The sequence below is a fragment of the Ammodytes marinus genome, assembly GCF_949987685.1.
Source record: "Ammodytes marinus genome assembly, chromosome: 9".
NCBI lineage: Eukaryota > Metazoa > Chordata > Actinopteri > Uranoscopiformes > Ammodytidae > Ammodytes > Ammodytes marinus.
Window position 1 is genome coordinate 16,725,687 of NC_137213.1, and position 25,487 is coordinate 16,751,173.

The 25,487-nt window shown below is 42.5% G+C and overlaps 1 protein-coding gene across 3 annotated transcripts in view; it reads right to left on the bottom strand.

The window, feature by feature from the left end:
• pbx1a (pre-B-cell leukemia homeobox 1a) overlaps positions 1 to 25,487 on the bottom strand; it is a 44,496-nt gene that overhangs the window by 4,894 nt on the left and 14,115 nt on the right. For 2 of the 3 annotated variants that reach the window (XM_080034488.1, XM_080034489.1), the window contains exons 3-6: positions 3,743 to 3,987; positions 2,143 to 2,333; positions 1,721 to 1,856; positions 827 to 986 (exon numbers count right to left, since the gene is read on the bottom strand). In XM_080034488.1, the coding sequence (XP_079890614.1) occupies positions 827 to 986; positions 1,721 to 1,856; positions 2,143 to 2,333; positions 3,743 to 3,987 (732 nt within the window). Of the gene's footprint in view, positions 1 to 826; positions 987 to 1,720; positions 1,857 to 2,142; positions 2,334 to 3,724; positions 3,988 to 25,487 lie in introns of all 3 variants that reach the window. The other variant, XM_080034487.1, reaches the window with a different exon arrangement.

Here is a 25,487-nt window from a genome sequence, read left to right on the forward strand (position 1 = left end):
CATGCATAAGCAAAAGTGCTTTAAGTGGGTTAGTTTGGGACGGCAGCTGGCATCATGAAAAAGGCTTTCTTTACCAACCTGCACGGCTGCAGATGCAGTGCGTGCACATTAAAATGTCACAGACGCATAATTTAAAAAGAAAAAAACAACAACCAACAAGAACCATGGAGACAGATAATCATCATAAAACTGTTCAAGTCCAGTTTAAACAAGCTTTATGGATTATATTGCCGTTAAACGTCCGTGCTGCAAGTCTTTCATTAAGGAAGTAATAATTGATCTGCAGGAAGAACCCAAAGAATCGTCTTCGTCCTTTAATGGACCCCAGCTCCCCAGATGTAAAGAAACCATGGCGTAACTTGATTTCAACACCCGGTCCTAATCCAATACAGTTGCGAAGTCTCTATATGACAAAAGACTGCTCTTGCCCTTTGAGCAGCTTAATGGCATGCACAAGGTCAACCGGACAAGAGGCAGGAAAAAATTAACGTCCACGAAACCAAGAGGTCAATAACAGAGAGAGAGAGAGAGAGAGATGGACAGAGAGAGAGATAAAGAGAGAGAGAGAGAAAGACGGCAAAGGCGGAGAGAAAAAAGAAAAAAAAATAGAAAAAAACAAAGAGAGCAAGAAAACCACATCATGTTACTGGCGAAGTGGACTAGAAGAGGGTGAGACTGGATTTCTGAGTCGGGGCTCAGGTATGACAGCAGTAGTATCAACCTCTTGTGCATCTGTCTGCATCTGCTTTGTTGTAAAAAAGGAATATACTAAATCCTCTCTGTAGAGCTTTGTTTATTCTAACCCAGCAGTCTTTGACCAGCTCACCTGCTGAGTTGGGGGTTGATGGTGAATTGGCCTGGCTGCCTTGAGCAGACACGCTGGTGGCACTGACCGCGGTCCTCGCCGCATACATGTTGGCCTCTTCTTGGAACTTGCCAATGTTTTTCTTGTATCGGATTCTCTTGTTCCCAAACCAGTTTGATACCTGTCGAAAAATAACAATGACAAGATACAGTGGCTGAGTATGAAGTTTCCATATGAAGCTGTATAATCTTAAACGACAACACAAGCCTGATTTTGTTTTTGGTACGGCTGACAACACAAAAAAAAGTGCAAATTTATATTAATAAAAACTTAATTAGTAAAATATTCATGACTTTTGTGATTTTAATAGTCTCATCGTACTGTTTTACGTCAACCCTTATGGAAAGACAACTGTAATATTCCTGGAGTGCTGCTGTGTCTTGATCAGTGATTCACATGTATAGTTTTCCAGTATTTAGAATGCAAATGACAATGATGCAGTAAGACGTTTTTTGATAGTCTTTGTGAAGATCTGTATAATAGTCCTATTTGTGCTCTATGCTTTACTTTTATCTTGTGCACTTTGTGTTAAACACTTCTTATCAGGTTTTTGCCCTTGTATAGATAACTTATCATTCTGTCTAAATGGCATTTAATATTCATCCACTCTCCCTGTGAGGATGAATATTATCACAATATACACAGTGAATTTTAGCTTCTTGCTGACAGAACCCAAACTGAAGTCATACTTTCAAAAATAAGGATTGATTGGAAAACTCAGTATACAGCCAATGGTGGCACATACAGCATATACCTGTGTTTGATATCAAGTTGAGTTTTTACGAGAATGACTGATTTAGATTATTTTTGAGTCCAAATGAAACCAAAGAGGACAGCTTGATTTCTTTTGCTTACCTGTGACACTGTGATGCTGCATTTCTTGGCCAGCTCTTCTTTGGCCTCTTCGCTGGGGTAGGGGTTACTGAGATGTGAGTAAAAGTACTCGTTTAGGATCTCTGTCGCCTGTTTGTTGAAGTTCCTCCTCTTTCGCCTGGAAGCAGAAGAAAAGGAGAATAGAACATTTAAATGTCTTGCTCTTGCACCTTCATAGCATGTTGTTTGTCTGAAGTGATGAAACATCAAAGAATGTTAGATAAACACTTTTGATCACCAAAACACAGACATTTTAACCAACAATCCAGATAAATACACAATTGAACCTGTCTGACCACTAGCAACCACAACAAAAAAGAAAGAACATTTGATAGTTTTGTTGGATTCGGTTGCCCACACACACAAACTCACACGCACGCACACAAACAAGCACACACACACACCTGGCGTCGAGGAATCGCGAGCGCAGGATCATGACGGCCTCGCAGGTGCTCTGTTTCAGCTGCATCTGGATGGAGCTGAACTTGCGGTGGATGATGCTGACCATGCGCTCGATCTCTTTGGGCGAGATGGGTCGTGTTCGAGACTGCTCCCTCAGCAGGTTCATCACATGGGTGGTGAACTCATTGCACGCCTGGATGCACAGACAGACAGGAGAGAAAAAAAGAAAAAAAGAATAACTATCGCGGAGGCTCGACAGCTTCGGACGGAACAAAAAGGATGAAATTGGATTGTGGAGAGGCCGCACAGTTTTTTGCACTGATATAGGCCCTTGGCCTTGTAGAAGCGGCGCTGACAGTGTAACGGCAGCAGCCGGAGAGGTAATGACAATAGTCTGAATTAAAGCGGCAGACACACTGTGATGTATCACGCCAAACAAATGTGGCGGTGTGCAGTCGTACAGCGGAGGCAGCGCTACTCACAGCGCTCTGAATATTAAAAAGACTCTTCTCTTCAATGGGAGAGAAAATGTGACAAGTGAAGAGAAATCTAAAATGACAGCATGCTTTCAGTCGCGTTAACGTTCAAGAGGTTTAAACTGTCTCTCCCTCTCTTTTCACTCCATCTTTCAGTCTACCTCGTTCTCTCTCTCTGCCTGAATCAGTCACTGGATATGACTGCGTTCGGAGTCAAGGTGTCTGTTGCTTGTCAACACCAGGGTTACGTCAGTCAAAGTGATGCACCGAGCAGCCGTTCTGCTCGCGCACACACGCCAGACACTACTCACTCATACGCGCACAAGGTGTACGTAGCGCGGTGACACAAAAATGCTCAGGTGTGTATTGAGTGTGACAGTAAGCGATGACTGGCCTTCCTCTGTAGAAGATGACAAACCCAGCACGCTGCTTCGCCTTTTCGAGGGAATGACAAGACGTTACAGTCTTTGGAAGAGAGCTGGTGTATGACTGATATAATGGCTGCTTGCCTGCCGAAGCTAGCATCCCTGCTTTTTCCAGCATGAATTTTACAAGGGGCAAGACAAAAGGCCTCAATGCACACAACAATTTAAGTCCTCACTTAACTCTTACATTGTTAACATTGAGCAATTTAAAGACTTTCACTAATAGGGATACCCAGGACCTTTAGGGAAAGTATGTTAACCCCACATAAAAAGGATAAAGGCCAAGTCTAAATTCCTTGTTAAATTATTTTATATTTCTATCATATATTTACCTCTCTTTTCAGGACGTTGTCAGAGGTCAGGGTCAGCTACTGAATGGGGTAAACGTAGTGTATCACCACTATATATTTAGTCCCCACAAAGATAACATTAAGCGCTTTTCTAGACACATATTTGTGCATGTCAACAATTGAAACAATTTTAAACTTCTGAAAAGATCAAAGTTATTTAAAATAAAAAACGTTTCTGTAGTTGCACATTAAAAACAGAAAAAGAGTGATACCATTGCTCTAAAAGGTGGAGTGAAGAAACTGAGGTACAGATATTCCTCTTTTATGTGTGGTACGGTATATATGGGGAATCCTAGCACAATGCACTTTTGTATTTACTGATCAAATACTTACACTATCCTTCCTCCCCACCTGTTCATACTTCTCCAGCTCCGTGTGGTAGATTTGTCGGATCTGAGTCAGCTTGGCCCGGTAGTCAGAGTGTTCTGCTGTGTTGTCTGCGCCCACACCGCCTGCGGCTGCTGCGGCCGCCGCTGCTGCTGCGGCCCCGCCCCCTTTCTCCGGTCCGGCCACGCCCTCCGCCAGCAGCATGTTGTCCAATCGCATCAGCTGGGGATCTGGAGGTTCCTCCTCCTGGGCGCCACGGATACTGAGCACTGTGGAGGACAGGGAGACCAGCACGTCAGTGAACAATGATACTAAGCGGTCCTAATTAAAATGACACATTTTCTTACTGTGACTGTGTCTTAAGTATTTTCTCCCGCCGCAGCCTATTCCCAAGTGAACTCCCTGAATAATGGCCCTCGTTTTAATAGTTCAAGTCGGCGCCATAAAAAGCTGCAGCCTCACTGGGACTGGCAGCTATAGGCAGGACCATAAAACTATCATTTTATATTATAGATTCTGGCTATCATTTCATGTATAAAAAAAAATTAACACAGCCTTCCACCAGAGTTCATCTTTCATTGCTCTCCTTATGCTCAGACTATGTTTAGTTTCTGGCTGAAGGCTTTATTATCTTGTCAGATGCTATCTTAACAGAAAAACAAACTAATAACATAAGCTAGACACAGAATATTAATGCAAAGAAACCGGTCTGAAAAAGAAATAGGGTAAGGAGGCATAATTCATGCTAAATGAAATAGTTCAACTGCTAGATAAAAATACACAAATTGAAAATATGATGCATACTTTTATTTGAAAATATTTACAAAAGTATCATTCTAACACCACAACTGGTACACCAGTGTATTCCAACAGTATTTATAGTGCTGTCATTTTAACTTGGCAGGACTACGGAAGCTTTTACAACTGACACTGAGGTCTGTTTACACACTTTGAACCAGGTGTCCATGGTGTGGTGAGTCAAGTGTAAACACAACAAAAGCCAGGCGTGCTGAAGATGGACATGCACAAACAACACAATCTGCATAAAATCAGCCAAATAAACAACAGTTGCCCACGTCCGTGCACCCACATATTCTGAGAACTCGCACAAACACTATGCCGCTGACTTTTTGAATTACGCCATTTAAATTTTTTTTTTAAATCCTATATTGTAAAACATGCAGGTGCTTCACCACCAATAATTCTTATTTAAAGATGAGCTGCACTGCCCTGCCTCTTTCTGCCACCAGAAGGCTCCCTCGATAAAGCAGTGGAGCATCCTGCATTTTCTCAGGAGGTGCTGAAAAAATCAGGCGACCAGGTGCAGACCTCCATTCCAATCCACTGTCTTCAAGGACAAAGACAAAAAGCACACGCTGCCACCACGTTTTTTCACACACTCCTTAATCTAAGCATTCTATCAAATTGTCTCAGGTGGACGATCTAACACCACATCCCGCGTGATCACTGTAGACAGTGATGGTAAATGACAGGTTGTGGGACAGAGGAGTAAAGCCATAGTGTGGCCTACAGTCTCGACGGCTCTTTTGTAATGAGGGTGTAGGCTTGAGTTGCCCTTTGACCTTTCGGGTGAGCGGGGGGGGGGCGATAGATTCCCGTGGGGCCGCAGAGGGAGCTCCTCTATCCCTGTCCTCCTCTTTTCCATCCATCCATCCATCCTCCCCCCTCTCCCATGTTTCCTTCCCTCCCTTTTTCTCCGCCAGCCATATCATCCATTCCCATCAGCTCCAACACGTGAGCAAGCTCAGCTCAAGAGGCAAATGTCAATGGCTATCAGACGGCTGGAAAAGGTCAGAAGTTCAGATGGGGAACAGACGTGCGTGTGTGTGTGTGTGTGTGTTTGGGCGCATGCATGTGCACAATTGCCGGAAGATGAATACGATGATATTTTTCATGTGAATCGCACCAGCGGGAAATTATAACACTCGCCAATTTAATTCTGACAAAATAGTGGCAACTCCCAACCAGAGGGGGGAATCTAATGAGCCTAAGAGTGATTTATTCATTCCCTCCAAGTCCCCAAGTGCACGACTAAAAGCATGAAATGGATTAAATAAATACAATTAATAAGCAAAATCAAACAATTCACTGTGCTGTGGCATAATTACCCTAACCACAGCCATCAGCTTTATTTATTTTGGTTGGGTAATGGCAATGGAATCGATTAGACCTCAATGCCAGTCAGAGTGCTTGTCGTGAACCCTGCGACCACGGACTATACATTCACATAATCACCTGACAGAGGGAAGTGCCCTCTATTACAATACATCACATGCTCCCCAACACTTGTATTATAAGACCAAAAACCTTTTACACACAGTCTATGGTACAGACAAACGCATGGAGTTTATACTGCTCTGCCATTCCCCTTATTCCATGGACAGTCACAGATTAGTATCTATAAAAGGAAGATGGCCATCATCTAATCTTGATCATTACCGACAGACTTAATTGAACAATGAGAGGAGGACGACGTCTGTCGCTTCCTCCCTCCCTTCTTCTGTCCTCCCCTTTGTGCAGGCTCTTGTATAATTCCTTCCCTGACATGTGGAGCACTAAACCCCCCAAAAATGGCAAAGCGTAAAAAAAAAAAAAAAAAGGATGATAAACAATCCTCGAGCTGTTCCTGAATAATGAACAAAATTCTGAGAATAAGCCTTTGTTTTGGGTTATTGACTAAATTTATTTCCGCTGTTTTACTTCCTTAAGAGCTGGCTCGTACCCATTCCCGCACTGCCTGCTGTTTGCAGACAACGGCGGTGTAAATAAACATGCCGATTAAGCCGCCCACTCGCACGGGGAGAATCAAGGTGCACACACAACACAAACAACATCCACTCTCTGCGTGAATGTAAGCACTCAAATAGGCACGCACCCACACAAGCACACACAAGCACACACAAGCACACACAAGCACACACACACACACACACACACACACACACACACACACACACACACACACACACACACACACACACACACACACACATCGAGATGGAGGAAAAATACACAGCTATGCACATTGGCAGGCTACCCTAAGCACCCAGCCTGGCGCCCTGCGAGTGCTTTTAAATGAAAACATGTTTAATTAATGATGTTGAAGTATTCTGTCACAATTAGGAAGATTTACGGTCAAACAAGGCAGCAGTGATGTCCCTGACAGCCATGATGAAAGTTTACCCTTCTTGCCTGTGACTGGCAGCTCACAGCCAGCGCTGGACTGGATCCATTTCCCATCAATACAGTAATACAATACACTCTGCCGCGCTGTAGTGTATGAAGCATGTGTGTGTATGTGTGTGTGTCCTTCCTTGCCTAGCCCTTGTCCGTGTCATGTGACCTCAGAGAGGGGCAGGCAGTGGCTGTGCTCTCTATCGATTGTGTGGGCACACGTCATCTAGGGTTTCAGCAGTTAATAAATCAGGCCTGCTCCTGACACAACCATGTGTGTGTGTGTGTGTGTGTGTGTGTGTGTGTGTGTGTGTGTGTGTGGGCCTGTCACAGACCAGTCAGCAGGAGTGAAAGCGACAGCCACATGATAATGTAACATCACCACCATTCATCCCTGCCACACAGCATTCTGAGACAAAACAACAACAACCTAGGAACCTGGAAAAAAGCAGCGTGATTTACAGCAGACATGACAAGTATCACTAATACAAATCCTCCCCTCCCCGCTCCTTGAAGGAGTTCAGCATCCTGCTCTCATCTGCATTTGATACAAGCCAAATAAAGCAGTCTTCATAAGACGCAGCACTGCTCTGTATGTCGTACTGAACCAGACACACACACACACACCACGCACGCACGCACGCACTCACACACACACACACACACACACACACACACACACACACACACACACACACACACACACACACACACACACACACACACACACCAGGTAAACTACAGCGAGCAATGCTATTATCATCACAGAGAACTAAATGAATACTATGTTTACATTGCATCTAATGTAGTGTATATGCTGTTATTTCTCTTTAATTGAATCTGGACTTCAATTAAAAAAAGGACAACCATTTTTTAAGTAATAATCATACCTCACAGTCAAGTCAATGCCATGAAAAGAATCACTGTTATTTAAATGTTTTGTTATTCAAATAGAAAAATAAAAACATTTAAACTTATTTAATGTGAATATTTCCTAGAATGTCTCCAACACAAGATACTATTAAAAGAGTGGTCCAATAACTCAACATTGCCCTCCCATAATATTGTCAGTCTTACGATGTACAATTAAAAACATAAAAGATAAAACATTTCAGGGCGCCAGAGAATTGCCTCTTTTTATTCAAAGCATTTTTCCCCCTTTCAAAACCTGGTGCCTGCCGAACCTACAATACAACTTGAACACCAACAGCTTGGTCAGTTATTCAGATGTATTATGCAAGTATTGGATAATGAAGCCTCAAGTAGGGATGCGGTGTGGGCTGCAGAGGTCTGATAACTTTGCTTCATTCTAACTATAGCCCCAACCGATGCTGACTCATAGTGGCATCACTCAAGGCTATTTGATTTATCAGACTTCTCGAATGCTCTATAAACTTTATGTCATGTGCATTTGTGATCCCTCTAGACCTGTAAACAGACTATTTGTGCGTCAACCATTAAAATGTTGTCCAAACACAGGCCATTCGAGAGCTTAGCCAAAAATACAATCGAAAATTGGCAAATTTGAAAGTAAAACTATTTTTACTATTTATAACATTTTCATCTATCTCAAAAGCTTTTTATTTGATTTTGATGGCTACAATTTAAATTTTAAAACACACAACTGTCAGTTCAATAAAGTAAAACAGAACAGGGCTGTAACTAACAATTATTTCCATTGTGATTAATCGATCAGTCACTTGTTATATAATTTTTTTTTTAAATGTTCATCATAAGTACCCAAAGCTGTATTTTGCTAAATTGTTTGTCAAAAACCCAAAGATGTAACTTGCTGCTAATGCTATCACATAAAACAAAGGAAGCAGCAAAATCCACATTTTTTAAATTGGGACTAGGCATTTTTGTAATTTGCATCATCAACAATATTATCCACATTTGTTTTGGTGAACAACTGATCAATGAATTCACTTATGATTTCTGCCCAAAGAAGAGTGTGAACCTGAGCAACATCTAAAGACAGTTTTCAATACCAAGTGTACTGACATATTTATGTCGCTACCAAAAAAGTATCGAGGTTCAACACCCATTCCTACCAATAAGGCAATCATCGTAAAATGCAACATTGTGCCATATTTCATTGACTGCACCACAGAGTGGAGGTAAACTACAGTGCTTAAGCAATGCTATTATCATTACTGGGAACACTAAATGAATTTTGTGTTGCATTATGTCCAATCTACTGTATATGTGGTCACTGAATTGAATCTGGGCTGTAATAAGGAAAGGACAATCGTTATGGAATTACTAACTGAAGCCCAAGTCTATGCCATGAAAACTATTGTTATATTCTTAATATTGTGTTGTTGAAATTGTCTTAAAATGCTCCGTGCTGTTAGCTGAAAGCTAGATTTGTGGTCCGTCTGCAAACTCATAGGAAACTTTCTCAGGCCCAAAATGTTCCCTCCATCACCAGATAATGGGTAGCCGTACAGCCACAGTACACAAGGGCATAGTCATAAAGTACCTCTAAAACAGCTTTATGTTTTATCAGCTATCTCCAGTATCATGTGCAGAAAAAAAGGGGGGCAGAGCCGGGGTGTTGTGTATGACACCGACACGGTGGGGGGATGGGGGATATACCAAGGACGAAGAAAAATACCAAAGAAATAGGCCTACTGGAGGGACAGGGGGTGACAAAGAGATGGGGACGGTATGGGCAAGAAGGGAGGAGGAGAGTGATGGAGGGAGAATGAAAGGCGAAAAATAGAAATGGAATAGGAAAGCGAGGTGTCAATTAAAAAAATGAACCCCAGTGCATTTGGGAGGTGACAGCTGGTGGGAGACGAGCTGACAGGCGTCACATTAGGCGGATTTGGTGGCCGCTCCCCTCCTCTTTTTTTTCTTCCTCCACTCTCTCCCTCTATATGGCATTCTCCACTGGCGATCAGTAGTTTCGCATGCGGCAGTATAGCAAGACAAGAACTCAGCTTGGTGTTTTTCAGAACAAGTTCCCCCTGCAGCTACTCCTAATAACGGTAATTATCGTCATCATCTGAGGCTTAAGCAGGCCAGTTTGAAGCCTGAGGGGCTGGCCTGATAATGAGGCAAGCCAACGCCAGAGGAGAAGACCATTCAGAGCACCGCCCTGCCACCAACACACTGCACGCTCCCATTTAAAAGCCTTCATTAAAATAATTCATTATTCAAAATAGGCAATACATTAGCCCCCTGGCCGTCAGTCTTTTCTTAAGGTGTCTTAAAATATATATATATATATATATATATATATATATATATATATATATATATATATCTTCTTGATTGAATCAAACTCATGCTCTAGCCCATGCAGTTTTAACAGCTCCAGGCTGTACTGGGAACCACCACGCCGGAGTAGCTGAGGAGAAGTCACGAGTGAGTTGGACAGTCGGCCTACTAGCAGAGAGACAAAAGACATCTCTATGGAGAGAGGGCCATGCACAGGAAAACACAAAGAACGCAAGGTCATGGTATGATTTCACATTTATTACATTTTTGGAAGCATTTATGCGTTTTAGGTCAGTGGACAGCTGACAGAAATTGATAGAAAAAAGAATAGAGATTATAAATTATAGAGATACCAGTTAATGTCACTTAAATTTGCAAATTACTTGTTTTAACCTAAACCATGGTTATTTCCTAGACCTAACCAAACTTAAACCATAGGTTTGTCAAATCATAAAACTATTTATTTGTGATTTGTAACACTTTGGGAAGGCTCAGACAAAAATGCATAAAATGCTTTTATGTAGGCCTATTGTTCTATAGGGAATGGACAAGCGATCGACCACTAATCTGAATATCAAACACACTTGTGTGTGAAGGTGATAAAACGGGGTTTAAACTCCTCCCTTATTCACTCTTTTATCTATTTCAGTTACTTTTTTCCTCTTCATGACGTTTTCAGAACAGCAAAACACTTTTCTCTTTCGCCATGAAGGGACAAAACATTATGTAAATGGTCTACCACACCACTTGTTTTAAATATCCTAAGACTACTACTACTTTTCCAAAAACATACTGTACGTTATGGACTTGGCAAAGCTACAATTTAGAACAGGACAGCCCAAAGCTATCGAGGTTAGTATAAGTAGCGTTTAGTCTATATGAACACTTCAAGAAGTCTGAAATTACCGCAGACAATCTTTGCAGGATTTCCTTGATGTATCAAACATGTCATCTGGTTTTCAGCAAATAAATGACAGCCTGTAATGAAACGACAGCCAGCGTAGTGATGCTGTCCCGGGCAACAGTTGGTGAGTAGGTGACGTGTGAAGCATTTTGGAGCCAGGAGGAGATGGTCCATGACAGTTAGCATCCTGCCCTATCTGTTGCCCTACAAGCCCTCCCTACGCACCGGGGAACAAGACATGGAACAAGAGGCCCAGAAAACACAATCCTCCTTAAGTCCCTGCGGTGTGTGTTCCCGTGCATGGCACATTTCATAAGGCTCCGCTCTTTGACTGGTGATGAGTTTATGCGAAGGTAATTAACAGTAATTAATCCTTAATTACAGCAATTAGCAGAGTCGCAGTAAATTAAGCCACATCTGGAGGCATGGAGCAGGGCTAGGCGAGTAGGGGTGGGGCTTTTTCGACAAGGGGGAGACGCAGAGAGCGTGTGGCAGAGATTGTTTAAGTCTACCTGGGATGTGGCGGGGGTTGCCGTCTGGTGGGACCCTGTGATGCACTGTGAGTTCTCAGAGGTGAGCGATGGCAGGGCAGGGTCTGATGAACACAGAGGGCTGAGAGAGGAGGTTCATTTCTAGAACTAAAGTGTTTCATCTCAGGGAGAGAGGCGCTCCCTTCAGCTACCACGCAAGGACACCCACCATATGGCCGCTCATAGACAATAGTGCTGCTGGTTCCTGCTTCGCCGTGCTCGGCTTCACTCGACAACATGTGAACACGCACCTTTTACACAACTTCGCTAGATTGCAAAACCTGGCTCTCTGGAAGAACAAAAATCACACTGGCTAAAATACAGAGAACAGAAAATGCACAGGAAAGCTGCCGGTGTATTACTATTATGCTGTGGTTACTTAGATTATTCCATGATGCATTTCATCCCCACAGGGAGCAATATCTTCCATGATGACAAGGCTCCTCTCCATAAAGCACAAGCGGTCACTGAGTGCTTTGAATGGCATGATAATAATGTTAGCCATATGCCAATGCCTCTTCTGTAAATAGATATGATCCTATTGTCTTTTCTATATATAGAAAGGATCCAAACTGAGCATCTACGCATGTACAGTATCTGTGCCTTTCAGGTCAAGGAAGTGTTACATCAGAAAGTACAAGTCCCTCCACGGGAACAATCGGAATTGACAGGTAATGTCAGCTGTGATAAACGTTAATGTTGTTCTTTCGTGTCTGCTCAGGAGTTGGTTGGTTGAGCAGCGATATTCCCCGCACTGTAACGCTTTCAGCTTTGCCTCCGTTATTTTGGAGCCTAACTCAAAGGTTTCATGTGTTAGATCACTAGCAGACTCTTCTGCTTCCCTCATGGATGTCATGCAGCACAAGCCCCGAAGCCTTCCACAAGTTCACATCACAATCCTACAAAACTACAAAGGACACTTTTGTTGTCCCATGACGAACCATAAAAAAAAGCTAAAAATACCAGTGTACTGCCAGCGTGGTGGGTCTTTTAGACTGACATCCCTGGATTGTATTTACACGCACAAATGTTAAATGCTTTGAGTATAGGATTCATCTAAACATTTCATTTCTATATTGTATTAATGAATCAATCAATGATAATGAATCAATTTGCAGATTGTTCTCTCAATCGATTAACTGTTTAATACAATATCAAAAATAGTAAATAATAAAGTGGAAACCAGCTAATAGTTGTCAATTTTTCTTAAACATTAGTTGTTTATCACAATAGTCTAATTCAATTTATTATATAACATTTATTTTCTTTAGTCTTTCATTCAACAAATTGATAAATTGACCGATAAGTTCAGTAAATAGCTTGTTTTGTCCAAAAAATCCATCCAAAACCCCTTTCGGTTTTTATAACGATACAAAATAGAGAGAAGCAAAAAAAAATCTCACATTTCTGAAGCTGGGACCATTGAATGTTTGGGATGTTTACTCCATTGTTGAGGTAAACGATTAATCAGTGAGTAAAGTATGTATTTTGTACACGGTTGAAGTACTCCAGATTGATACACTGCTGCAATTAGTTTTTAAGAGGCGATTCATTAGTTACCGGCCATCAAAACACAAGTCAAAGTGCCTCTAACTTCAGCACAAAGGTGGACCGACGCCATCCAAATATGTGATAGGGTTTGAGAGCCCATTCATATTGAAATACTTGTGAGATTTACTCCAGCAGGAAATATCGCCTCTCCCTGCAGTCACCAGGGAGCTTCCCATCGAAAGCAGGCCGAGTCAAATCTGCTTTGTTTTGCTTGCGTGTGCAGTTTGTTTGGACGCTGTCACAACTCTGGAAATCCCTGTGAGGTTTGCCATTTTGTTGAGGTCTTGTGCTAAAAAGACTAGCGATGCTCGGCCTGCCTCAAGCTGTCAGGAGAGAAAAACAATGGAGAGGGATCACCGTCCATTAGTGGGCCCAGCTCCAATTCATGAACTCAGAGATATTTCTCGTGTCGAATATCTTTGTTAACATCTGCCTGTCAGCCCCGCTTAGGTGTACCGGAAAAGGTTGACGATTTGTTTTGGATAAAAAGATCTGTGCCAGAAATTTTACATAAACAAAAAAGAGCACTTAAAAATACAAATGGCTGTTTTTTTTAGCATGATACCTCAACACTCAAAACTACGGAAACCGTCCTAATGCAGAAATTATGCAAATACTATTTGACTAATGTGTGTGGCACAAGAAGCGGCAGCATTCCTGGATCTTCACCCATCGGGGCAAACGCAAGTAATGTGAGTTCACGGTGTTGCTGTAAGAATGCACGCGTATATTGGATGGGTGGTCAACTTGGGACAAAGGTTTAGAGCTGTAACAAAGAATATGACAATTGAATGCCTGTAGGCTGGAAGAGAGACACAGACAGAGAAACACAGAAGCGGAGAGAGAGAGAGAGAGAGAGAGAGAGAGAGAGAGAGAGAGAGAGAGAGAGAGAGAGAGAGAGAGAGAGAGAGAGAGTGTGTGTGTGTGTTTACAGCAGAGGTAGTGGTCCAGGCAGTCTAAGTGGCCTGGCTGGCAGGCCTACCACACCACTAGCGGATAAAACCTAGTCATTAATCACAGGCCTGTGGGATCGTCCCACTGTAGCAGAATACTGGGTCAGCTGCAGCTCCTGCTGTCAATCAGCAGTAAAATGTGTGTCTGTGGAACTATGAGTGGGGTTTTTCAGATGTGAATGTGCCATTTTGCCTCCAGCAAAAAAAAAATTTAACAGATGAATTAATGCATTAATGCAAACACCAGTGTACGAGTGCTAGACCGCCATTTACATGCATTACATTATCGAGTCATCCGTTGGAGAAATGAAAGCAGCATTTTCTGCCCTAAAAGCTGAAGCTTGATCTTAAAAAATAAAGACAACGTGGCTCTCCGTAATGCTACTATACTATGCAGACAGCCCTGTGGCATCAGCAGCACGCGCCACGAAACACTAATATCCAATTCAAATAAGGGAAGCGTGTATGACAAGGGACCAATGAACGCACATGTTCAACCAAGGTTTGACCTATTTCTTTCATGCTTCAGTCACAGGTTAATACACCGTCATCAGCGCTCACTAACTAGTCCACAGCTGTAGTCCCATAGATTTTACTTCACGAAAGCACACCATGCCGACCCACTCAGATCAAAAACCAATGAAAGCTTAACCTGGTGTCACTGTGAGCGGTCTGAAAGGGTGGTTAAGGGACTGTCATCTGACAAAGCAAACCACACACGTCGTCACCACATCATGTCTTTCATAAAGCCTGGGATACTACTCTACTCTTTGCTCTTCTGCAGGTGGAAGACATTAAGTGTATCCAACGTGAGGGCCCGTGCTCACGTTTGGACCAATCAGAGGACATGCGGCACTTGCATTGAGGCCGTGGTCAGATTTGTCGATAAAGTGAAGTGCATAATGCCGACGTAAGGATGTACCTGACTGTCCCACTGTGTTGAAAAATCAATAAAAGTGGATGAAATGTAAAAGATCAAGCCACAATGTTACCAAATGAGATCTTTAAATGCGGTGGTGCCTTAACCACAATTGCAATAGTGTAGCATTGAACACACTTGGATATATATTTGCCTTCAGGTGTTTGACCTGTGCAGACTGAGATACTGAAAGGAAGACGAAGAAGAAACGTTACAGGTCGAGTCGGCAGCAGAAAATTCAACAGTGAGACAGATGGAGGTTACCATGGAAACAGCGTCAAACGTTCCACCAAGGTCCCTTTACGCTGAAAATAGGACTAAGTTTAGATATATATATATTCTCTTTATTCTGTAAAAAAAATGTTCAATGTCTTATTCCGAAAGTGAACACAAAAATAACACATTTCTATCCAAAAGTTTTGCGTAACATTATTTAACTTAGCCTATTATTTACAATATCCAAATATTTCAAATAAATAATTATATGGTTAGTTATACTGTAGTACATTAGTCACACATCCAAGACCACCACCAGCTACTTTAATTAAACAGTATAGTGATAATTCATATACTGTGTCTATTGTTTATCAATTGGAATGTCATCCTCTCTTAAAAAATGACATATTACAGAATGTAAAACTATTTATTTTGTGTTAAGAACTACAGAACTTGGTTTACATTCAGACGGTGGCATACAGGCTTGTAACGCTGAGCAGGTCCTTCTTTTTCTGACTGTCTAGAAAATCTCCGTTGTCCAGCGGTTTCACCAGATGCCATTATGGAGTCCATTTTGCATTCAAACATCATTCATGTTGAAAAAGTATTTTGTAATGTACAGCAAACATGTATCAAACAGGTCAATATTGTGAATGTTGTGTAACTCAGTATCTAGGCCTACATATAGTGCCGTTAACAGTAATTGAAAAGCCCATTTACGATTGTTGAATCATAAAGTTACCCTATCGAATGTTGCTTGGTAATATAGTTAGCCATGATGATATTCCACTATTATCAGAGTTGAATTGAATAAATGCTGAAGTTCTCCACTTTCTGAACTGCTTGGAGCTGCAGCCTCTCCTTCCCCTGGGTGAGACAGCAGTGGTATTCTGTCGGTCAGCCTCTACACACCTGCATCCCCAGCTGGACCTCTCCTCCCCCCCTCCCTCCACCCCTCCACACTACAGCGCTTCTACTCCCAGCTGCCCGCGCTATTTATAGGCCCTGTTTCATTTCCACACCTGCAGGGAGGCAGAGTTGTCACAGTGGGCCCACCGAGCCTCTCCGGAATACTGCATGGGAATGAAAATGCACCTTGCTGATGCAGGAACCTATTCTTGTCACTCTCTCCCCGCGGACTCACATTATACTGTTTTGTTTGTGGATGTGCAGTGCGAGTATGTGCTGCGAAAGATAACAAGTAAAAAGGAATCTGTGTAAAAAAGTTTCCCCCAGTGAGGTATGTTTGCGTGGATTGAACTTTTTTTTTTTAATAATCACGTGTGTGCAGTTACACAAACACTGACGTACACCAGCCAGATTTATTATCATCGCGTCCTCACAATATAGGCTGCACGCACATAGTTCCCTGATGAACTCGATTAACTAGAGCCAGCCAAGGTAATGCTAAGTAGGTGCAACAACACATAAAAGTTGTTCGTATTTCCCTCCCACATTTTCATTTTTTTTCCTGTCATGCTTCTTTCTCTCTGGGTGTAGTGGGCTGAGGATCCAGTCAGCGGATTACATTATCAGTCTGACCTAGTTGCCAACTATCTCCTGAGACCTGAGGAGCCGGGCTTTTTTCTGCACAGCCTTCCGCCGCTACAACACGCACACAGTGTAACTTTAATTTATCAGGAGGGAAGAGGAGGGAGAAATGTGACAGGTTGACAGTTCTCTTTGCCTGCCACTCCGAGCACTCCCTCTCCCCCGCAGCGTGCCGGTTAAGGGTCCCCGCTATGGAACAGTGCGCTAGCGAGAGTGACTTTTCAGCGCCCTGGAAACTCATCAGCAAAGGTTGGAAGCCACTTATTAACGTGAACAGTTAAGGCGACTCAGAGGGGATTCCTGCCATTCAGGAAATAGGCAAGGAGCTGAATTTCACATTTTGTTTTCCTTGATCATTATACAAGAAAAATAAAAACACTATAGCAGTGTAAAAATACTCAACTCCAAGTATACAAATATAAAAGGTATTAGCAACCAAATCTACTTAATGTTAAAGTACTCATCAATATGCAGAATGCTAGTCTTGTGTTAGTGCATCCTTATTATTGTAGCATAAACATGTTAACCATACTTTAATGTTTTGTAGCAGTATATGTACTTTTACCCACATTTAAATACTACTGTGTAGTTGAATCTATACTAATGCATCAGGTTTTATAAGCTGATTATAAATTTGGAATGCAATAATTTAATCCAAAAAGCTATGACAGCTGATAAAGAAATATACAGTGCTCTATTTCCCTATAAAGAAGATTAAAATGGAAATATTCAGGTAAAGTACCTCAGACTTGTACTGACGTAAATGTATTTAGTCACTTCCACTACTGAAGTGGTTGACATTATAACAATGATCCAGCATATATGGCAGTAGCATTTTTTCAGATTTTCTTAAGAATACGGGCTCCATACTGGGCAACAAGTGTTCAATTGAAATTCATTAAATCAATCATGTAGCAATTAGTCAAGGAAAGGCATACATTAAGCGTTCAAAAGAAAGAAATTGGAGCTGTAATGTCGAAAAAAGCACAAAGGACTTTAAATGACAAAGCAGATTGTATTGATTTAAAAGTCATGACACACTCCCGACTATACAATATATACGAGGAAAACAAAGGACCGAACTAATCAGCATGCAGATTAAAAAAAAACGAAACTGGAGTTTTGCAACAAAGGGAACACTGACATCGAATCAAATAAAAAGTGTAGAAGTGATTCTGTACAACTCAACAGAAAATAAAAAGCCTTAAAAGAGGAAAGGAGAACATGTTAGGCTGTGATTGTCCAAAATAGCAACAAAAAAAACAGCTAGGCTAATTATCCACACTTGTTAACATTCACAATCTGAATTATCCCAATACTTTAACTCACATCCAGTGTGACCGTTTTACATCAACCTTCTCACATGATATCCAGCAGAACCATACGTGCAAACGAGAGATATACTGTAGGTGAAAACACTTTTTGGGTCTGTTTCCCCCCAGTTAGAGAAAAATACGTTTTTTTTTTCCTGTGGAAATTTAGTATGGGGTGGAGGTGGTGAGAGATGTGCCACTGCCAGATTAGGCTTCAGCCTGTGCCAAGGTTATAAACAGGCTGTTATCAGGCCTCCAAACAGAATAATCCTCCCTGTATCAGCGCCCAAACATATGGGGCCACACAAAGCAGCAGCAGCCCCCTGACAGACACCCCTTTTAATTACACAGGGGAGGGGGGCAGGACCTCTCTAACACTGCCTTTCCTTTTTCTGCCTTAGTTTCTCGCTGTCTGTCTAGGAAATACATTGGATATTAAGGGAAGCTCACATGTGGTATTAAAATAAAGCCTACAGATAAACTGTACATCACATTAATATTTCAGATACTGTAGATAAGAGCTGAAACCATTAGTCAATTGATTGTATACGTTGCTCAACAGAACTGAATTGCTTCAGTAATCTTTTAGTCAAAAACACAGATTGGGTTTGCTGCTTTTCTTTGTCTTGTGTGATGGTAAACTGGCAAAAAAAAATGTGGCATTGAAAGACGTCTTCTATTTTCTAGGCATACTTCCAGACATTTTATCAAAAGATAAAATGATTAATAATGAAAATGATAGTTAGTTGCAGACAGTGTTATGAATTTTAAAATGTAAAAATAATACAGACAACTTTTCCTTATTCTCTCTCCTTTCTTGAACAAAACATTTGATGAGAAAAAACCATGTCAATCAGCCGCTCTCACGACTCAACTGTTAAGGGAAAGAGATAAATTCCCTGATCTTTTATATACTGCCTACAGATTTTAAAGTCTTGTTCAATAAAGTTTAAATGTCACAGAGGTGTAATAACGGGGGAACATATAAAAGCTGGGCTTGGAAAAGCTATGCAAAAATGACGGCGGTCCCTGTCCCCTCTCGCTATAAAGTTTTATTTGGCTGAATCGGCCAATAAAAGTGGGTTTTTGAAGGTTTTCAATGGGGAGTAATTGGTCCGTTTTACAGGAGCGATCATATTTTCTCAGAAGCCTCTTTTTTTTTTCCTGCGGCATGAATGAGTCTTGACAGCGACACAAGGCGAATCTTCTTGTTAGAGATGGGACTTCCGCACCAACCTTCAACTATAACAGCAGGGCATATTAAAACTATGGGGGGAAAAAAACATCTGGAAAACCAGTGCAGTGCAGATAAATGACACCGCAAGATGAATATGCAGGGTCTGGTAGTCTGTGCTGCGCGCCTCTTTTCTTTGAGATTTTCACGATGCACAATAGCAGTCCATGCTTTTGGCAGCAGCAGCAGAGCCCCATTTCACACACTCGCAGACAGCAGAAAGAGTGTAGACCTTAATGACGTCCAATCTTCTCTGTCACGCCGGGCTGGAGGCTCACCAGGGCAAAAATCGACCGACAGCCCAAAGTGCTGTTAACCGGTTTTGAGGAGTCGTCGCTGATGCACAAACGCTCACCTTTATTTCAAACACCAGGTCGCCAAAAAGCATTGCAATCTCTGTTCCCTTCCCACAATGCATTCATGCAGCATATCATATAGGGAAACAAATATTGATTCACAACGCTACTACAACCGTACTGTGGTGTGCAGCTTATGAAACAGGCACAGCTTTTCTAAAACAAGACATTTGGTCCAATAAGACAATTTTGGTCTTGATTTAAAACTGTAACATGTGTCATTGCACCAACTGTAGTAAGCTACATGAACGTTAATGATTTGTAAACAAAAACAAATGCGGACCAAAGCCAATGATAAGCTTGAATCAAATATAAAAGGAGGTATCTTTTTTATTTTGCCATAGACGTTAAGCTTTGAGATCTGAAGGCTTTTCATCTGCATGCTTTTCAAACTGTCTCTGATGTCGATTTCTCTTTTGATTAGGACTTGAGTTTTGAACTTTAAAAGATACGTGTTATGGTGTAGCTTGTAACATAAAATGTTTGACTACAACTATGATCTTTTCAATTAACCAAAGTCAAACTCCCTAACCTTGATAAATGAAAGCAATAATATTCTTTTTTTTTTAACAATTTTGCGGCCAATAACAGAACGGCTCATGGAAACAGTGATGCTCGATCAAAGTAACAGGAGAAGTCAGAGGAAAAGGCGGAAGTCAAGGAGTTTTGTTTTTATCATCAGGGCCTGCTGGGTTTCGCTCTTTGATTTGATTTCACAGCTGGGGAAGCATTTGGTAAGGAAATATCTGAGTGCAGCTGTAAGCCAAGGTGTCAGTGTCTATCCATCCCCGGTAAAGAAAGGCCCCAAAATAATAATCAAACACTGGTGCCTCTTTGGAGCAACGCTGCCAGCCAAGCGCCACAGAAAAACAGACAGACAAACACAATGAGTGTCTCCACATCCCTGCTCTGACAAGAGACGGTGGAAGAGTCGGGGTAAACGGACGGCGCGGTGCGGCACGGCAGCCCCCTAATGATCTCCCCTCTGTTTCAGCGGACTGAGAAAAGCCATTACCTCCCGCCACATTACCCTGCCATCCCTCACATGGTGGATGGCTCCCCTCTCCCATGAGCACCTTGCTCCAGTTATGGCTGGCGGTGCTCACCTCCCTGCAGCCTCTTCCTCCTCCTCATCCCCCCCCGTCCACCCAACCCTCCCTCTGAAAGCCCCAGCTCTATACATCACATTTAACACTTTGACACTAACAGTCTATAATGTTTCTATTCTACAAAATCACTCTGCCAACTCCAGGACAGCAGAGCAGAGTCTGAGGAAAATAAATACCACTCTCAGCCTGCTGGCATTAAATTCTAAAAGGAAAAAAAGGAAAGAAGAAAAAAAAAGTAGAAAAAGGAGCCTCTTACACACTCTGCCCCGGCACCTGAGAGGCGCATCTCTGGCTGCAGTGGAAGTCAGGGTGGATCATTTCAATCGATACACATTACAGCGTCCACTGACAGCAACAGCTCACACTTTACATGGAGGATTGTCGGCGCCGTATGGAGAAGCCATATAACCATATTTTCAGAGATGTCAACACTCCCGCGCGAGCACTTTATAGCCGTACGAAAGAAACATTTCACTGCATTAAATTATTAAAATCAAAAAGTGGCATGAATAAATAAAGCCAACCCTGAATAAGTGATGTGACAAGGCAGACTTGAGGCATGACCTTTGAAAGTGTCTCAATGTGTCAGCAGACAAAATAAAGAGGGACATACTTTAAGTAAGCGTAAAAAAAAAATTAAATAATAATAGTAGACTAAAACCAACAAAATACACCAACCAAACATGAGTTTGAATTGTACGTAAAAGGGAAGAAACAAAGAATATAAAAAAGGTCGTAAATGAAACATGTCTGGAAATATTAGTCTACTCAAAAACAAAGAAGAAACAATAAACTTGAAGGCGCCAACATCTCATTGCATCACAATTGTTTCTTTCTGTCTCCCTCTTTAATACAAGTGTTTACTTGGGCAAAATCCAATCATTTCATTCTCTCTGAGCGTATTTCATGTATATAAACAAACATTTGCTCGACCTCGCTGGAGTATTAGCTTTAATGTATCGTCAGCAAGCTTGGCTTTGAGAGGGCATTAATTTCAATTCGCCGATTTAAACACTCCAGTTTGTCGCAATCCTTCATCGCACTGCGCCACCAAGTCAACACACACACAATGGGCCTATTTTTCAATCTAATGGCGGGGCTTACTTGCCATTAGTGAAGAAAAAAAATAAGAAAAAAAAAATACGCTTTTTCCCTTCGAACAAGCCACTCAAAACGTAAGCCTGCATTTCAAAATGAATTTGAATAATTAATTGCGAGTTAAGACAGACACGCACCCCAAGAAACTGGGCCGCGGAGGGGAGCTGGAAATATATTTTTTCGCCCCGAGGCCAGAAGATCTCTCATCTTGGAAAGCTGGGAAAAGCCGCTCTTTGAGGATAGACAGTGTAATCTCCAGTGAATCTAATGAAACAAAGTAAAAGATAACGCCACATTTCATCACATCGGAGACAGAGTGCTTCCTCTGGCTTGCCCTTGAGGTGGCAGGAATCCATAATGTGAGGAAATCATTCCTCTACTGTATGTAGTTGAGGTATCACAAGCCCCTGTTTGACCCGACTCTCAAGACAATTGATGTACGAGCAGACCTGAGACTCCAAGCCAAAAGACTACACCTCTCCTTCAAATGATTTATTAAAAAAAAAGAGAGACCTTTCTGGAAAAAGTGTTTTAAGACTCTCCACTCTCACAAAGCAATTTCGATAGAATTTGGCCTTGTCTTTTCCTATAAATTAATCCTCATTTAATAGATCGTATGAAAAACACTCAACCCAATACATAGACACATTAACCATCTATGTATATATTTGGTGATGGATACAACAGATGTCATTGCAATATTGCATATTTACAGCAATGCATCCTCATATATGTCAAAATCGGACACTTAGAGAAGCCATGGCTCCTTTTCTGACTCGTCCTTGGCCCATTCCTTTGCAGTGAGCTTGTCTTTATTATTTAATTAAACCAGTACGGCCGTTACATTAATAATTGAGTGTGAGTGGAGACCCAGGGCAGCCGCAGGCTCTGGCGCATTGGGCTTCCTGGTGAGGAGTGTATTAAAAATGTGTGTGTTTATGTCCCCAGGGCGTCTGTCCTGGCTGCATAAAATTGAATTGGTTATATCTAATATATCATCCCCTAAGGGTGGCTGGCTGGGTGGGTTGCTATGTGTGTGTGTGTGTGTGTGTGTGTGTGTGTGTGGGGGGGGGGGAGCAGCGGGGGGGCGGCTGAGATGGTCGCATCCTGCCAGCAGGGAATGAGTGCGGTCTTAGAGATTCAAGAGAGAGACGCATGAGGCCGTGACGTTAATGTCCCTCGGAATCAAATCGATGGCTGTCCGACTCCATGGCCTTAAGCTATAGGAGCAGCAGAAGACAAGCCCAGAACCAGATTAAAACCCACTCGTTACCGCAGTCTTTGTTCACTTCTGTTGTCTGCCGATGCATTCAGTGCATCAGTGAGAATGGGTGGAGGATTTCTTATAAAAAAACGGATTACAACCAGATACCAAATAAATGCTAGAGAGAGAGAGAGAGAGAGAGAGAGAGAGAGAGAGAGAGAGAGAGAGAGAGAGGAGAAAAAAAGCTTATGGCATTCATATAGATACTAAGAGGATGAATGTTGGTGACAATGTGAGTGCATGTGAATGTAGAAGCAGGAAAAAGCATCACTCATGATCCCTCCTTTCACAGACCGAGGGGCTGACTGCAAATACACTCTCCCTCCCCTGTCTTTCTCCACCTCTCTCCTCTCCTTATCTGCTTCTCCCACCATCCCCCACTCCCACCTCCACATCCAGCCAGCCAGCTCCGCGTGGCTTTATCCAACTCTGCACCTTTAAGGCCTCCAGACTCTTCGGAGGAATGAGCGTTTTAACACCACCATTAAGGTCAGGGCCTAAATTATTGATCCGCCACCTCTATCAGCATAACGGTCACGTAGCCAGTATCACAATCTAACCCCGCCGCCCTCGGCCAGCTTACTGCGGCTCCCTCAATTAGAGAGACATTCTCATTACAAAGAGAGACGGCAAGAGAGAGAGTGAAAGAAAGAGAAAGAGAGCAAGGTGGAGGAGAGAGAGAGAGAGAAAAACAGAGCAACAGAGGTCCATTTCAGGCAAAGGAAAAAAAATAGGGGGACGGCATGCATTCTTTACGCCCACCATCCTCCCTCCCATCCACCTCCACCCATCATCTCCCCAGACAAGACCCAAAGATGACAGGTCTTATCCTCACCAAAATGCGGGCGATAAGGCAGCAGTAAAAGAATAATAAAATAATAATGCATGGAGGATGAAAGAGGAAGGCATACAGAGAGTGAGGCAGAGAGGGGAGGGGGGCAGGCCAGCAACATAAATAAAGATGCAGCACAGTTGTGCTGGATCTCCTAATGAATTCGGAAGGTCCTGGATCAATAACATCAGCGCGCTGACGACACATCACAAATGCCAAAGGAGCTCGACGCTTTGAGCCCAGCCCCGAGGAGAAACAGACATTTGCCGCATCCTCCCGCTGCACAAAAATGACTGAAAAATGCATCCGAATGCATAAAAAAAAACATCTTTGCGGATTTTAATAAAACCGGGCCGAGCGTGTTTGTGTGCATTGCTGCTGCGAGGAGCATCAGGAAGCAGGAAGCAGCCTTGATGCAGGGTAATGGGGATGATTTCCACGTAGGAGATGCCATGATAGTGGCCATGCTATCAGTGATGCTGATGACAGATGGTTTCTTTGTCTCTATTCAGATTTATTTTCCCAGCTGTCAGTGGAAAGAACACACTGAGTACATCATTACCCGGTACAAATAACCACAAAAGGAAACAACTCCTGACATGACGGTCAAACCGTTTGCCGTACGGAAGATCCACGAGTGAAAAACACTGAAGGATGTGTTAAAAAATGTTTTGGCAAAGGGGTCTCCCAGAAATGGATCAAAGCAGACATTGACTTGGGTCTCTGAAAACATGCCCCCGCTCCCCATTCGCTCATACACAATCATGGCCTAATGGCATCCCATTAACATAATTGCCAACATAACTAGTGTTCCGTGTCTGAGAGCCATTCCCCCAACTACACGGTAAAAGACAGAAAGATGAGAGGAGATGAAATCAAGCGAAGCCGGGATCATCCCCAAAAACATATTGTGGGTGTTCAAGCTGGATCCCCCCTCTCTCTCTCCTCACCCGCATTTCAAAGCTACAGCGCTTTGTGGAGACCCCCTGGGAAGGCTCTGGCATCTCATGGAATGTGATGCCAGAGACTGTTTGTGTGTGTTTGTGTGTGTGTGTGTGTGTGTGTGTGTGTGTGTGTGTGTGTGTGTGTGTGTGTGTGTACATGTGTGTGTGCATTTCAGGGCACACGTGCACATGTTTGTATGCAGCACAGATAGCAGGTGGAATAGCAGAGCTTCCTTTTACATGTTGGTAGCTGCTGTGGCGGCGTTCAAAGACTGGGCGCACCAAACACAACCTGCCAGACAAAATGAAATTCCCATTATTTTTAATTAATCCCTAATTAAAATATATTACTCCACAGATTCCACAAATCTCTCTTAATATGCAAATGTGGCCAATTCAAGGATATTTACATATCATTAATTAAGGCAGGCACATTCTCTTAGTCTAATGAGCTGTGGCCTGGGTCTGCCAAGGAAAACTAAACGCTGGGCTCAGGAGTGAGTAAGCACAGCCACAGGGGGATGCCGGCTCTCTCTGTTGAGTCACGACTATCAAGCGTCAACGCCGAGGTG